At 36.6% G+C, this 17,679-nt stretch overlaps 1 protein-coding gene across 7 annotated transcripts in view; it reads left to right on the forward strand.

Moving 5' to 3' along the window:
* The window catches only part of LOC105465590 (laminin subunit alpha 2), a 628,094-nt gene that overhangs the window by 194,496 nt on the left and 415,919 nt on the right, over positions 1–17,679 (forward strand). For all 7 annotated transcript variants that reach the window (XM_071096438.1, XM_071096439.1, XM_071096441.1 and 4 more), the window contains exon 4: positions 8,300–8,542. In XM_071096438.1, the coding sequence (XP_070952539.1) occupies positions 8,300–8,542 (243 nt within the window). The remainder of the gene's footprint in view (positions 1–8,299; positions 8,543–17,679) is intronic.

Genomic DNA, 17,679 nt, shown 5'->3' on the forward strand with positions numbered 1-17,679 from the left:
GATAATTTCTTTTTTTAAAAATTATACTTTAAGTTCTAGGGTACATGTGCGCAACATGCAGGATTGTTACATATGGATACATGTGCCATGTTGGTGTGCTGCACCCATTAACTCATGATTTACATTAGGTATATCTCCTAATGCTATCCCCCCCCCACCTCCCCATAATAGGACCCAGTGTGTGATGATCCCCTTCCTGTGTCCAAGTGATCTCATTGTTCAATTCCCACCTATGAGTGAGAACATGCAGTATTCGGTTTTCTGTTCTTGTGATAGTTTGCTGAGAATGATAGTTTCCAGTTGCATCCATGTCCCTACAAAGGACACGAACTCATCCTTTTTTATGGCTGCATAGTATTCCATGGTGTATATGTGCCACATTTTCTTAATCCAGCCTGTCACTGATGGACATTTGGGTTGATTCCAAGTCTTTGCTATTGTGAATAGTACTGCAACACATATACGTGTGCATGTGTCTTTATAACAGCATGACTTATAATCCTTTGGGTATATCCTCAGTAATAGGATGGCTGGGTCAAATGGTATGTCTAGTTCTAGATCCCTGAGGAGTCGCCACACTGTTTTCCACAATGGTTGAACTAGTTTATAGTCCCACCAACAGTGTAAAATTGTTCCTATTTCTCCACATCCTCTCTAGCATCTGTTGTTTCCTGATTTTTTAATGATTGCCATTCTAACTGGTGTGAGATGGTATCTCATTGTGGTTTTGATTTGCATTTCTCTGATGGCGAGTGATGATGAGCATTTTTTCTTGTGTCTGGCACAACCACTTTATAGATTTGCTTCCATCATACTGCATAAACTATCTGAGCGTCTCTCTTTTGGGATGTTTGTGGTCATTGACCAGCATTAATGGCCACTGGTCCATCATTTTATGGGGCTCCCTTCATAGTAAACTGCATAGTAAACTATACACAGTGAACCTTGTAGTAAACTGTAGCGTCTTGTGTACTATAGCAATCTACTCCATGTTGCTTTTTTCATTTAGCATTAAATCCCGCCATTCATTGCTCTTCCACCTCAGGGTTTTCTTGCTTATTATTACTTGTTAAAATTCTTCCAAATCACATTTATAATCAAGTTGTTCAGCACTAAGGAAAAAAACTGACATTTTCATGAAAAATGAAATTGCATTACATTTATTTATTCTCTTAGGGACATTAAAAATAACTTGCTATTTTTCAGAGCTAGACTTTAAGATTTGCTTTCTTGCAGAGTGAGATAGAGAAGTCCTTCAAATACTGTCCCTTGAAGAATTAGGCATTGATTTAAACCCTTTTGAAAAACAATTTCAACAAATAATTGAAAATGTTCTCTTCAAAGGATTATCATTAGTCATCCAGTTAGATTATTATTTCTTAGGAATTCTGGGGTGGTGGAATAATTCATTTTCCAATTTGTTAACTTCTCATGAGTTTAATGTGAGTATAAAAAGTCTGTTTTAATTGGGGGCAGAGTATTTCTTTTTCTCTTACAGTGCAGGAGCCAGTTACCCTGAGGTGAAATGGCCTGTTGGTGTACCTGCGACTTCAGGAATTTCATGCTTAGCAATTGCAGTACACACTTGCGGGGGTAGGGGTAGGAGTTTGGATAAGTGGGTTGAACTTAATAACTCAGTGACAATTACAAATCGTTTCACTATGGGAAAGTATTTGAAGTAAGTTTACCTGAAGATAGAAAATATGGGTGGGCAAGCTCCTCCTGAACTCCCCACCACATTATTCTAGATTTATTGAAGTAAATGTAAACTTATAAGGGGACATAAAACTCACACAGAAAATAATAATTAGATGTATTTCCACGTTAATTTTTAAAGTTTAAAACATTATTTAAAAACTTATTATCATCGGAGCTTGACTTAAACAAGTTCAGTTGTAACATTGTCAGAATCTGTATAAGGATCTCTTCAGGCAATTTTTAAGATGAGAGTGAACAACTAATTTTCTGAGATTGCCTAGACATTTTTGTAACGGGGTAGGAGCCATGTTCTGTGTGGCTTAGGTGGGGATGGGGCTTTGAGTGAATGCTCTGTTGTACACAGACTTAATACATTCACCATTTCAGCCCACTTTTCACCTCTGCTTTCATCAGACCTACCTCGGTGAGGTTCTAGACTTCTGCTCTGCTGCAGTCACTCAGTACTTTAGGCCATAACCTCCGCTCTCCTTCCTCGGCAGCTCACCGTAGACCTTCCGGAAAAATGCTAAACCCTTCTCATCCTTTTCTTGTTATTGGTTTCTATTTTCTTTCTTTCTTTTTTCTTTAGAGTCACAGGGGAAGAGCTGATAATCGCTTTGGCTATAGGTATCAACTCAAACAGAGAGACATTACCTGCAGTTCTGTGAACATTCCCAGATTATTCCAATGGGTACCAAGCTTGAAAACATGATGTCTATGATTCTTTCTGGTTCTGATATTGTATAACTCTCATAACTTAATGAAAGCCACCGTTCCTATTTGGATAAATAAGAGAACTGAAAAACACACTGTTAGAACTAAGAATACAAACGAGCTTTCCAAATATATTAGAGATGGCATCACAGTACATGGAAATGTTAAAATCCATAACATGGGCAAGAGCACATACTAGAAAAGTGCAGAGACTCCTTAGAAGTGAAACATTTTTGTTCCATGTACATCCATTTGCTATAGGAGTTCAGGGACAGACAGCAATGTGAGTAGGAGGCAGAGCTCAACATTGGGCAGAAATTAGACACACACTCTTCTCTTGAGAGATTAAGAAAGAATAAATAGAAGAGAGTAATTCAGGTCCTATGAAAAGGATAAAGCATTGTCTTCCATAGAGAATGACCTTCATTAATATTTTTATGGCTTTCATGGAGATCATCCTAAGGAAACAGAAGTCCTTTGGCCTTATTACATCATTACAGAATCACACTTTGGCTGTGTCTCTTAACATGTGTGACAGTGATGCTCAAAAGTCTCTGTAAATCTCCAAAACACAATATTCTTTAGTAGCATTTCTTAGATTTGTGATTCTTCTGGGGACAAAGGATCTGGAATACAATGGGTTCCTGAGAATCATAGTAGAAGATTTTTTTCTTTTTTCTTTTTTTTTTTTTTTTGACAGTTTTGTTCTTGTTACCCAGGCTGGAGTGCAGTGGTGTGATCTCAGCTCACTGCAACCTCCGCCTTCCAGTTTTCAAGCAATTCTCCTGCCTCAGCCTCCGGAGTAGCCCACCACCACCCCCGGCTAATTTTTTTTTTTTGTACTTTTTAGTAGAGACAGAGTTTCACCATGTTGGCCAGGCTGGTCTTGAACTCCTGACCTCATGATCCACCCGCCTCAGCCTCGCAAAGTGCTGGGATTACAGGCGTGAGCCACTGTGCCCGGCTGAGGTTTTTTTTTTTTAAATCAAGACTTAGCAGTGCATGTGCTAGAAACTGGTTCTGGTTTTCAGACTTACTGACATGGGTATAGGTGAGCTAAGATATTCAACTCCAGGGCAGGGTCTAGAGTAGCCAGAGTTCCTGGGCTGCTCACTTCAGGCTATGAGGGCTGTTGAACACTGGTAAAAACCCCAGTACTGTACAAATATCATTTTATCTTAGCCATGATGTTCAAAAGATTGGAAAACATAACTCTATGTGATGATCATTGTCCGTTGCTTATTATTTTGAGACTAAAGGATGCTTTAGAAAGACCCTATTCTCTATTTCCACACTAAATGAGATCAAGTTCTTAATACTCTTCTTATTGTAGGAGGAACACCTAATTCAATGCTGCATCAGTAATTAAATGATATGTTGTTAGATGACATGCAAATGAGTAACAAATTGAATATGAAATAGAAAGCTTCCTTTGTTACGTAAATTGTCAAACACTTGGTATTGTTTTTAAAGTTATTTGAGATTTTTTTTTAAGACACCAAGTTTGTAACAAGTGCCCTTCAACAGAAAAGACACTTGGGTATCATGCGATGTTATCTTAGGTTCCTCAAAGCCTAGCAGTCATAGCATTTTAATACTTATTAATGGAGTGTTTGCCTTCCTTGCTGCACATGAGAACAGATTGGGGTGGGGGTTAATCATCTGGAAATGCGGTATTGTAACTACTGATTTTGAAGAGTCTTTATAATGAAAACAAGACACAGTTAATAAAAGTAGCATAGATAACATTAGAGAGTTATTTTTTTAGGGCCATTAAATATTTGGAGTACAGTACTTAGAAAATCACTGTTAAAATTTTTACAGTTACTCTGAAGCCTGCTAAGAATACTGCTATTTATTACATTTTTAATAATGCTATTTACTACATTTTAAAAGTTTACTCAAAAACTACATGACTTTCAAGTCATTTAAGAAGTCCAAAAGAAACTCCATGCCAACAAATTTAATTAATTTTGCATGGAATGTGAAAGAACCCGTAGAAAATAAATGAAAGAGGGATATTGTTTTGAAATGGGACTCATTCAGTGTTCTCTAAGGCGGTGACTGCTTTTCCATGTCACTTACTGCTGGCAATTATGTTGAATTATAGAAAGAGTCTGTGGGGTCTCTAGTAGAACTTCTCTTCGTGGATTATTTTTATCTGTTATTCCAGAGCCAACACAGGAGCTATGAAGTCATAAATCCACATTGTAGCTGCATGAGAACTTGGCCCTGTCCCATATTTGCATGCTGAGTGTTTTCTAAGCAAAGTTCTTTATCCATAACCTTAGTGGAGTCTTATTTTTCTTAGTGAGTACCTGTGATCTCTAATATGCTTTGTTATCTCTCTTTTTGTTTTATATCTTTAAAAAATATCTCTATGTTTTTATTTTTTCTGGAAGGAAACGGGCTCACTTGAAATGTTTACATAAGTTCTCTCTTTCACAAGAACATGCAGTATTTCGTATTCATTATCTCATTATCTCTTCCCTCCTTGTGTCTTTAGAAAAGTAACAATGGACAACAGAGGGTAAAAGAGTTTAAGTAATTGTCTCAACTCACAGATACCTAATAGGACAAACACTCCAGGAATGTACGCCTTAGTTCCTGCCGGTGACAATATATATTAACTGGGATTCAAGCTTTAACAAACAGAAAAGACCAGCGTAAAACTAATAACCATAACATAGAAGCACATTACATGATTTTGGCTATCCAATTAAACGTAATCAATATCAAATGTCCACTGTTTCAGAAGAATTACAGTAAGAAATATAGCATCTGTAACCCATTTCTCATTTGCCCGAAGAATACTCGCCAGCAGCACTTGTGGCTGCAGTGTTTACCCCGAGATAACTTGTGGATTACCGTCCTCAAATTATCCCCAAAGTTTGCCACGCAATATTTCGCCTTTATTAATATTTTTGCAATGCTCTCGCATATTGACTTTGGAAACAAAAGACATCATTCTATTTATAGCATTCTGGGTTTGATAGTAGTATTTCCATATACAAAATATAGTAATTATTGATTGCAGAAATGTCAAATCCTGGAAAATACAGCATTCCTACATAAAAAATCATTAAATTCTGATCATCATATACATTTCTGTTACATTAGGATTAGAGATAAGTTTTATTTAGAAATAACTCTAAGAACAGTTTTCATATTTTATTTTCACTTTGAAAATAAGTCAAATTTGCTTCAGCCTCAGCGAACATGTTTATGTAAAATTAAATGAGAGCTGGCAGTGAGCTGTACATTTTTTTTCCTAATGGGAAATGGGTTATGGGTTAAAGATGTACCAGCTGGCTGGGCACGGTGGCTCATGCCTGTAATCTCAACACTTTGGGAGGCTGAGGCAGGTGGATCACCTGAGGTTAGGAGTTCGAGACCAGCCTTACCAATATGGTGAAACTCCATCTCTACTAAATACAAAAAAAAAAAAAAAAAAAAAAGAACAAAATAAAAATTAGCCTGGTGCAGTGGCACCTGCCTGTAATCCCAGCTACTAGGGAGGCTGAGGCAGGAGAATTGCTTGAACTTGGGAGGCAGAGGTTGCAGTGAGCCAAGGTTGTGCCATTGTACTCCAGCCTGGACAACAGAGCAAGACTCAATCTGGGGAAAAAAAGAAAGATATAAAAGCTAGAGGCCCTGGCCTCTACAAGCCAGCAATTAGTTATTCGTCTTCCTTGTCTTCTTTATCATTTTAAGACCTTGTCAGTAATACTTTGGGATTACCAGTAGTTAGGACCAAGATATTTCATATTTTATAGTAGAGACAACTCTATCTGTGCATTTTATAAGATTAATCAATTGGTATGTTTCTTGATGAATTTCTATATGAAGAAATTCTACGTGATGAGTTGTTCAATATGAACTGTCTAAAAAACAATTCCTTATGAATAATACCTAAAAATGCATAAGTAGCAAATATCTCTTATAATGGTTGGTGTAACATGTTCTATGTTGTTCCTACTTTTGCCCTTTCTCTGTTACTTATTTTACTTTGTCTTCATTTTAAAGATAATTTTATTTAAAAGTAAAACATTTATGTTCATACAAAAAATATAGCAGAATACGGGATGGAAAATAAAAGTCCTTCTCCTTTTTCCTTGACTCCCAAAGGAAACAGCTTTAATATGTTCACATATTATCTCTCCCCAAATGTCTTGGCATATTCAAGCAGTTATAGGCACATACATAGATATGTGTGTCTATCTGCATTTATACTTATCTATGTGCCTTTGTAAATATAAATTCATCACTATTTCTCACCTGCAGTGATACTCAATAAAACAGAATTCTCAAAGCCCAGACGCCTCAGGACAAATATCTTGGCTGTCCTTCCTATGCTGGGGCCAATCAGCTGGCCTCAGGGGAGAGGAGGCATTTGGGAGGTTGGGCAGCAGTGATCTGTCAACAAGTACAGAAGCACATCAGTATTTTATCAACTAGTTGTTCCACAGCTGTGCCTAAAAGGCTAATACTAACCCTACTTTGACTCATTCGATGGGTAATTTCCCCTCCATGGTTCTCAAGCAAGCCTGCATTCAAGTAAAGATCTCCAAGGACTAGCATCAGAGCCACCTGTATTACCCCATTCCATACCAACTTTTTATATTTTTAAATCTAGTCCCTTAGGGTATACCATAGATCCTATACATGTATGCATGAGCTACCATGTCAAAACTATGAAGCAGATAAAATGTATTTCCAGAGAGCATCCCTTTCAGGATTCCCTCTAGCTCAGCAGGCCTGTTAATCACATTGTAGTGAGCCTGTCCTCCCAATGGTGTCCCACCAGTGATCTCATCCACTTAGAGCTTAGAGCTGCCAAGCTCTCATACCTCATAGCATTTACTAGTCAAGAACATATCATACTGTTTTATTATTATAGCACTTTTCATTTGTCTCATTATTACACTGTATTAACAACACATTGATGGTGGAATAGTAATTTAAACTAGTTTATATCTGTCTTTCTACCTAGAACATTGTATATAAATGTCATTCCATAATGTTTCTGCACTATTTTTTTGGACTACATTGGTAAAGACACAGATATGTACTACCACAAAACATTTAGAATATTTCTTTTTTTACATCTTGAAATTCTACACAAATTTGTAAATAGAGCATTGCCACATTCCTCTCCATTGTCACTCTGTCGACAGTAACAATACCTCTTTATTTCGCCCCTTTTCTTGCATGTTTACCTTTTGTAAGGAGAAGGTACAGAAACCCTTCAGTTAATGTGTTTCAGGTTCAATCAGTTGTCTTCATAACACTGGAATTTCTCATCCATTATTTTCTATTTGGGACTGTAAATGAATGGACATGTATTGAGGGTTTACTGCCACAATGCTAGAACCACAATCTGAACATAGGAATGTGTTTATGTTGTTTTTGCTGCATACTAACTCCCTCTAAATGGCACTTTTTTGAGGATTATCTGATATAAGTAAACATGTTTTCTAAACTATCAAGCACTATTTACACTGGGAATTTCTAGCTTGTATTTTACAGTCTTTAACATAGTAAAGTGAGTAAATTCGTATGTACTGTTAATAAATGCTTTAGGTGGTAATAATTATAATGGAACTTTAAATGTCAGGTGAAATGTTGCCAATGAGTTGTTACAAAACTAAAATCCAATCTTAATCCATTTCTTTTAAAGCCATGGTTGTCAAAACAAAACATCACTTCTTAGCAAAAAAGGTTATTAAATATGAACCTGTAATGGTAAAATCATTTCAGACAACATTATAAGATTATAGAATAAAATCTGAAATAAAATCTACTGTAGCATTTAGACTTATATTTGACATAAAATGATGACAATATTTGGGAATTCAATGTTATTGTTGTTGTTATTCTTCCCTAGGTGTTCCAGATTGCGTATGTGATTGTGAAGGCAGCTAACTCCCCCCGGCCTGGAAACTGGATTTTGGAACGCTCTCTTGATGATGTTGAATACAAGCCCTGGCAGTATCATGCTGTGACAGACACGGAGTGCCTAACCCTTTACAATATTTATCCCCGCACTGGGCCACCGTCATATGCCAAAGACGATGAGGTCATCTGCACTTCATTTTACTCCAAGATACACCCCTTAGAAAATGGAGAGGTAAGATGAGAAAACTCACCATTTAAGCACATTTAAGACGGCAAAATAGGCCTGTCAGAAAGACCTGAATATATCAGTAATTAATGTGAGGGAGATTTTAAAATAGGATTTAGCAAAAGTACATTTAAATGAGTTATTAAATAAAAAAGAAAAACCTGAGGTGATTAGAATTTTAACTACCTTCATGTGTCTCCCATCTCCAGTAAAGATCAGAGAAGAGGAAATAGGTTTAATCTGGAAAGTCAATGATTAATTTTACATATAAAGAGACTTTCTCAACAATGAGGATTGCTAATGATTAGAGAAGGACTGGAGACCTTACAGGTGGCCTTACATTTGTGTGTACTTTGGTCTGAGATGGAGACAAAAGAAATGAATTTGTGAAGAAATGTAATCCACATGAAAGACCCAAATGAAAAGTAATTCTTTCAATCTTTTGATGTTTTTCTGCTGTCACCCCATAGGGCTACAGTGGGGTTTCTTCCCTGGGTCAGGCTTTGTGGAATAGTGATGTGCAGGAAGTCTTAAGTTCTCAGTGATGTGCAAGTTAGGTTATATGCTTAGTTCAAATATGTTCTACTTCTCCAGTGCCTTTCATCCCGTGGTTAAGATTTGAGATTCATTCATTGATTTTAAGCCACATATTCTAAACATGGCTTCAGTTATTATTAGTTTATTAGTTGTGTGTGGAGGTGGGGAGGTTGGTGGTTTTTTTGTTTTTTTCTTCTGTTTTCTGGCTTCGTTGTGTGTTCTTGATCCAGTTACTTAAATTCTCTGCACCTCAGTTTCATCGCCCATAAATCAGGAATAATAATAGTTCTTACCTCATATAACTGTCAAAAAGAATAAATGCATTATTATGTTTAAAGCATTAGAACAATGCTGAAATGCACACTAAGTACTCTGTAAGTGCTATTTTTATTGTTTTGTTGCCATTAAGGAAACCATTACTACTATTATTTTTATTATTATCCTTAGTCTTCTCTTAAATACCCAAACTTTGACTTACTGACTCTCTTGGATTATCCAATACCTCTTTAGTATATTTCCCTAACTTGTCTCCCTTTAGTATATGTGACCCACCTCCTTTCATCCTACCTAATTATGTACATCTCCATTGATACTCACACATCTGAAGCTAGTATCATCTTTTATATTTACATTTTCAGAAAACCCGTACATTCTATCATGCCCACCCCAGCCGATCTAGGGTTATCTCTAAACACTTCTAGAGAAAATTAGGTTTTTGGCATAAATCTGTCAGACCCTCATTAGGCACTATTTGTGTATTAATATATACCAGTGCTTCACTATATTTCAAATTCCATGGTCAAAAATACCAGTTTTGGGGAAAAACATTCCAAATGGTACTCTCAGCAGAGATCTCAATCTGCCAAATGACAAGGACTCAAATGCAGTGAGTCAAACAGCTGTTCAACCTGCTTTGTGCCTAGAGGCATCCAATTCCTGGCCAATTTGGCCTGAGGATAGGAGGGTAGGGACTGCAGAAAGAATTTTGAGTTGAATTTTTATTAATTTTTATCCTAGATTCAGTTTACATAAAACTAATAATTGTCTAATATTTTAAGGCTATTCTATACCTTTAAAAATGATTCAATTCAGAAATTTATTAAGCAATGCAAAATACACTTAGGCAGATATGTAAAATGCATGCCACAAGCATATACCCTACCCATTCTCTCCATTAATAATTGTTCTCCATTTCTTAAACCAAGTCAGCCTGCCAATATGAAACAAGATGTGTTTGTTAGTTAATTACTCAGTTTCTTTAGTTGGCTATATTGTTTTCACTCCTAGACAACACTTACTAAAAACTGTTTATTGATGGTTACTATTAGGAGCAACTGACTGAACTATCTCTATGACATGTTTCCTTATATTCATTTGTCACTCATAGGGAAGTGAATGAAATAAGGAACAGAAAGTAATTCGAAATATCTGTAATAGAATGATAGGATTGAAGAATAAGAATTAAATTCAGACTTCTCCTAGGCTATCTGTTCATTTTATATAGCTTACTTTGTGGAATATGTTACTTTTTTGAATAGACAGGTGATATTCTCCAAGACTCTCAGCTCAATGGTAATAGAACTGAAATAATAATTGAGGTCTCTGATTCTCAGGTAAATATTTCATCCATAATCTGGTAAAGACTAGAAGTTGTCTTTTAAAGTTGACAATCGCTAAACTTAAAAATGGTTCAGAGGAAATATAGTATTGCTGGATCTAATGTAAGTAGAAAGACACATGGAATTAGAAGACCTGGATTCTGGTACTGGTTCCAGTTATTTGTGGGACCTTGGTCAAATGATTTAATCTCTCTGGGATTAAATTTCTTTAATAGATGAATTAGTTCAATGCCAAAATTGTTCTAAGGCAGCATGGTATTTTCTAAAATAATATAGTTTTGGCTATCATACAACATTTGAGGATTTTCTAAAAGTTTTGGATGCTTTTCTCTAACATTATCCAGACAAAGCTGTGGAATAAATCTCACTCATCAGCTTCAGTTTCAAAATTGTGTACTTTCACATAACCCTTAACACCTGGAATACAATTATTAGTCGTTTATGTTCAAAACTTTACAGAGAAGTGACAGTCAAATAAGAGAAGCAAACATTTAAACCAGTACATAAAACATGATTGTATAAGTACTACAACAGTAGTGTGTACAGAGAGCGATAAACCTCCCCCTGCTTGAGTGGAAGGAGGCACATTGAGAAGATAACTTCTCAGAATACAGGACAGCAACAACTCTTATCTCAAAAGTCTCAAAGCCAATATGCAAATTCATCTCTAATAATGCCTATGTGTTAAACTCGGTACATACAGAATTCACCTCCATTGTTGAGGGATATTGTTATTAGATATAGGATTCTAGGTTTGCAGTTATTTTGTTTTGGAACATTTTATTGTTTTCTGGTTTCCATTGCTTATGCAGAGAATGCAGCTATCTAATGACAATCTTTTGGAGTGACTTTTCTCTGATTTCTTTAAATATGTTTTCTTTATCTTTGTTCTTCAGTAGTTTTACTATGATGCTCCGGATCTTCACTGCCCACTACAAGAGCCTCTAGCCATATGTGGTAATTCAAATCTAGATTTCAGTTAATCCAAATTAAATTAAAATTCAGTTTCTCCATTGCACTAGCCACATTTCAAGTGCTCAATAGCCACATGGGACTAGCAGCCATCACACTGGATTGGGCAGAAAGGAACATTCCCATTATTGAACAAAGTTCTGTTGGGCAATGCTACTGTAGATTGTACCTTTTTATTTTCTACATATCTGCAGACTGATGTCTTTCATCAGTTCAGAGAACTGTTCAGTCATTACTTCTCTAAATATTCCCTCTTCCCCATTCCCTCTGCTCTATGATTCTAATTAAAAATGACTTGGAACTTTTTGCTGTATACACTATGTATCTGAAACTCTCTTTCTTAGTTTTCATCCTTTTGTCTTTCTGTAGCTTCATTCTAGATATTTTCTTCTGGATTATTTCTAGTTCATTAATTCTCTTCTCAGCTATGTAAATATTGCTATTAAAGTTATTCATAGGATTCTTAATCATATATTGTATTTTTCAGTTTCTAAATTTCTCTGGTTCATTTTCATTTTTGTTTCTTATTTTTTTTGAGACAGAGTCTTACTCTGTCACCCGGGCTGGAGTGCGATGGTGGATTCTCGGCTCACTGCAACCTCCACCTCCCGAGTTCAAGCGATTCTCCTGCTCAGCCTCCTGAGTAGCTGGGATTACAGGCATGCGCCACGATGTCCAGCTGTTTTTTGTATTTTTAGTAGAGACAGAGTTTCACCATGTTGGCCAGGATGGTCTTGATCTCTTAACCCCGCGATCCACCCGCCTTGGCCTCCCAAAGTGCTGGGATTACAGGCATGAGCCACCGTGCCCGGCCTGGTTCATTTTCAAATAGAAATTGTTTCTCATTTTACATTGAAATTTTATATTTATAGTAAAATTTTAATTTAATGATATGATTTATTCTAAAAGTTTCAATATTCTATTTTTGATCTCCTTGAGCATAAAGTAAAAATTATTTTTAAAAGTTTTTGTCTGATAATTCTAATATATGACCTTTTTGGATATATTTTATTTTCTGTTTCATCTGCTGATTCTTTTTATGCTGTCTTACATTCTTATGTGCCTGATTATCTTTGTATAACAGAAGTTGTATTTGAAAGAGAACGTGTAGAAATAATTTGAGAACTAGTATATTGTTTTCATCCTGTGTGGATTTTCTGATGCTACTGCCAGGCAATGGAAATCTGGATCAACTTAATTCAATTTTAGGGATTCAAATTTCTGGGACATTCAGATGATTCAAAGCGGTGCTACAACCCAATGACAGCTGCTTTAATTCCAGTATATGCTCATGCTCATGCTGCCTGTCTTTGGAGTCCAAGCCAGCGTGCGTGGGAATTACCAAAGTCCCACCCATGCAGTCCTGGAATCCAACTTTTGTCCTCCTAATACAGCAGGGCTGTCAAAGTGCTGCTCATTCTCTCAGCCATGTCTCTGGACAGGAAAATGCTCCCAGGACAAAAACTGTCACAACATACCAATCACCTGTCTAGACATCTCTTTTGTCCTTGATGTTGAGAAGGTTATTCTTCACTCTCCTGATAGCCCTCACATGGCTTTAAACATATATTTTTGTATATTTATCCAGTTTGTCTAGTTGTTATCATTGAGAGTGTTGACTCTTACTGTATAATCTACCATAAATAGAAGCGAAGTTGCACATGCATTTAATTTTTTTTTTATTTTGGAATTTTATTTTGGAATTATGTTAAATTTACACACATATATGAAGATTACAGAGAATCCTCACATTCCCTCATCCAGATATCCCTAGGAATAATATCTTAAATAATGACAATACACATGTTAAAACTAAGAAGTTAGCATTGATACACTGTTGTTAACTAAACCGCAGACCTTATTCAGGTTTCATTCGCTTTACCAATTTCATTTTTTCTCTTCTGGGTTCCAGTTCAGGTACTATGTGGCATTTATTCACTGATGTGTGACAGTTTTAAGAGATATTTTAAGAGATATTTAGAGATATTTCATAGACTATTATTCAATTTGGGTTTGCCTGATGTTTTCTCATGGTAAAACTGGGCTTCTGGATTTTGGGAACCAATACCACAGAGGAAACAGTTTTCTCATTGCATCAGTCATTGTTTATTAATATATGCATATATTTTTGTTTCTTTTTTATTGGTTTATGGGGCTTATGCTTCTATTAATAGGTAGATTTTAAAAATGATTTTATTTTTAATTTTTATGGTTACATAATAGGTATATATATTTTAGACAGATTTTTCATGTGGACAACAGTATCTAAATATTTACTGTGATTTGTAATGTATATTTTTGACGAAGCATTGAACGGTCATTTTCTTCCAGACCATCAAAATATTCCTTAAATATGTCAGAAATAAGAAAAACAAGTCCCTCCCTCCCTTCTCCCTTCCTTTCTTCCTTCCTTCCTTCCTTCCTTCCTTCCTTCCTTCCTTCCTTCCTTCCTTCCTTCCTTCCTTCCTTCCTTCCTTTTTTTTCTTTCTTCTTTAAAAACAGGTTCTCATTGTGTTGCTCAGGCTAGAGTCCAGTGGCGTGATCATAGCTCACTGCAGCCTCAAATTCCTAGTCTCAAGAAATCTTCCTACCTAAAAAATCAACTTCCAGCTAATTTTTAAAATGTTTTTGTAGAGACAGGGTCTTGCTATGTTGCCCAGGCTGTTCTCAAACTCCTGGCCTCAAGTGATCCTTCCACCTTAGCTTTCTAAAGTTACAGTCTTCTGAGATTACAGGCATGAGCTAAGGCCCATCCATGTAACAAGGCATTATGAAATAAACATGTCTGAATTGTTACACACTAGTTAGACAACAATGTTCATGTTTTAGGCTTAGAACATTAATAGGAAATAGTCTTCTTGTGACTAACGCCAAATCTACTGAGTCTAAGGTTTATTACATTGCCACTTGTCTAGAGAATTTTTGAGACATGTGCCAAAATCTTTAGAACATTAGAGCTGAAAGATACCTTAGGTAAATTTCTCATCGATCTATTAAAGGATATTCAAACTCTCAATTTCAGCCTCTGTATCCAAACTTCAATACTGCCCTATGTCCATATCATCACTGGAGAGGTCTAGCCTTTCCTTATGGCCTCTTTAATCTTAATTGCATCATCTCTGATGTTTTATTTGGCTTTGTTACTCCTGCTACTCCCACCTGTTTCCCTTCATGGTTTAGTTTGGCCCCTTCTCTGCCCTCCACCCCACATTGATTTCAAGAGATCCACAAATGTTAATCATGTGGATTTGCCAGTCCCCTAGATAACTAGGTTCAACTACTACCAAGAAAGAGCTTAACCCTGAAGCTTAGCATCCTAGGCCTGCACCCAAAGGGAGAAGAGAAGCTCATTCTGAGCTACGAGATAATCATAAGGTATCAAGTCTCAAGGCCTGGCAAAGGAGGGATAATGGAGGACATAGGTGGGACAATAATATGACCGGGTGTGTCGCTATCCAGGCTGCAAATAGAAGGAGGCTTTGAGCAAAAGCCTTAAAAGAGTTTTATTTTAGAAGAGCAATTTTCTATCATCAATGCCAAGAGAAGGCTCAGCAGGGACCCTACTTTGTCCTGCTTTGAGCAAATGATACTGAGCTCCCTAAGAGGAGTTGCAGGGTATGAAGCAACAGACCACAGGAGCCTCCATTACTTTGAGGTCAACCATAGGGTAGAGTTCTTGTGGGAACAGCTACATAACATGCATGTCCAGCAGTGCCGCAGGGAACCAAGCCATCAAGAGCTACTATCACAGCCCAAGTGCTGCCTCTGCCGAAAGCAGTAGCCCAGATGCTATTGAGAACTGCTAACAAGAACTGCCACTTGGAAGCACCCCGATAATTTGGCTTTACTTGAAAATCACCTAGAAGCATTTGAAAAATAGCTACTCCTGAAACCAGAACTTTTAATTCATTAGATTTGTTAGAAGCTCAGGGCTTCAGCCTTTTAAACCCTGTAGGAGAAAAAGGCACCAGTTATTTAGGGAAAGAATAGTGATCATTCCAGCTACTTCCAACTGAAGAAAGAGACTAACCTTTTCTGTCAAGAAATGTGATAGGTTTTAGTGGACTGAATCTCTTCGCAGGTTTGAGTTGAGCAAATAAACTTCTAACTAAACTTAGGTTATTGATGGTCGAAGGGGTAGCTGAGAGAAGAATCACAGTAATAATGTTGAGGAGGACGAACTGTCTAGATGGCACTGCTTTAGAGATCCTAGAATTAAAATTATAATATTTTTCTGTTGTATGAGACTTTTCCTTTTCTATGACTCAGATTATTGCTTTTAATTTATTTGGATTGTCACTAGGCTGCTACCTAAATATTCATGGTTGCCATAGTGATTTTGCTTCCATTTCCTCATACAGAGAACTTTAAGTTATTTACATACGATTTTTTTTTCCTGCTTACCACCACCTTCTCACTCTCCTGGACTGCAGCTCAATGGAACTTAGATTCACTTTGATTCTGCTTTGAAACATGGCAGGCTTATATAAAAATCCCGGGAGAAACCATCATTAAATCTTGAAGACACTTTTTTTTTTGTAAACTGTATGTAGAGCTTTGATATTATTTTGATTTCCTATGTGACAGAATTTTATATATACAGACAGAATATTTTTCTTCCTCTTTTCATCATCTGACATTATGGTGATCCTTAGAATTGCAAATACAGGAGAAGGAAGACACAAACCCAAGACTGTATTAAAAAATGTTTCAGAAATTCTCCTTTGATATAACATTGTTAAGGTTATAACATGATTTCACATGTGAGTTTGTATGGAAATGAGGGAATGGAAATGAAGACCTAGCCTTTCTCAGTTACCCTTGCAATTGTTCCTTTAGGGAGAAACAGTGGAGTATCACTAATTTGTGTTGGTTTTGAATAGAAATTTAGGTAAATAATTAATTGGGGTTTCAGGCTTCCTTTCTCTAAAAATAATTCTTTTTAGACCAATGTGGGGCAAGTCAGTACCTGGAGCAACAATGTTAAAATACCTCCTTACAATGAGGTTTATATGGAGTCCTCTAAAAAATGAAATGTTTCAACTCTGGTTGGAAGACACAGAGCAGCTGAAATATTTTGGAATGACACACACATAAAATACATAATTTATTTAAGGTAATATGTTGTTATATTTTAAAAACACATCTTTGTAATAAAATAAAGATAAAATTAAGAGGATTATATTCCTCCTTTTTCTCTGTTGATCGGTTAATAGACTCCCTTACTCCTCCTATATATATATATATATAAAATGCCCAGAAAGCATCCACAAATCCTTGTAAAGTTAATGCAGTATTGTTGAAAAACAAAGATAGCCAGAGAAACTGAATGAGAATGGAATCCTGAGGAGAAAACACCAATATTTAAGAGACCTGGTTTTCTCAGTGTTGTGGAACAGGAGCCACTGAAATGGAATAGAAGGGTAAGCTTCTGTTAAGCTGGGTAAAGAAGCCCAGGGCTGTGGAAGAAGGTACAAAGACACTGCACACTGACTTTTGGGGAATTACCTGGATTTGGTTTTCAGGTAGCTCTGCAAGGATTAACAATAGGGTTCAGAAAGAAGAGTAAACTACCTAATATGTGCCCCAGCCAGTTTACATGGTTATGAAAACGCTCAAATTAGATTTTTATGGCAACCCTCTCTTTAACCTCTACAATATAATAGCATTTCCAGCCTTTTTATTCTCAAGGTTCAGTAGCTAACATTGGCTTAAGCCCACTCCTAACTGTGAAATGACTGAGCTGGCTCAGCCTGGAATGCGATGGGGGAACATGAGAGGGACCCAGCCATACCACATGGGGCCATGGCTAGGGAGGGCAGAGGCTACTCTACAAGACCGAAGGAATAAGTGAAGCAAAACACCACAAGCTTACTGAAGTTGGAGGACCAGAAGGAATAGGTGAGGGTCTCAGTGCTAATGTAGGGTTAGTCCAGGACTAAGTAGACAAAAATAACAATAAAAACAACAACAATAATAATAACAATAACAAATGATGGCTAGTATTTGTTGCAC

Source organism: Macaca nemestrina, chromosome 5, assembly GCF_043159975.1.
Source record: "Macaca nemestrina isolate mMacNem1 chromosome 5, mMacNem.hap1, whole genome shotgun sequence".
Taxonomy (NCBI): domain Eukaryota; kingdom Metazoa; phylum Chordata; class Mammalia; order Primates; family Cercopithecidae; genus Macaca; species Macaca nemestrina.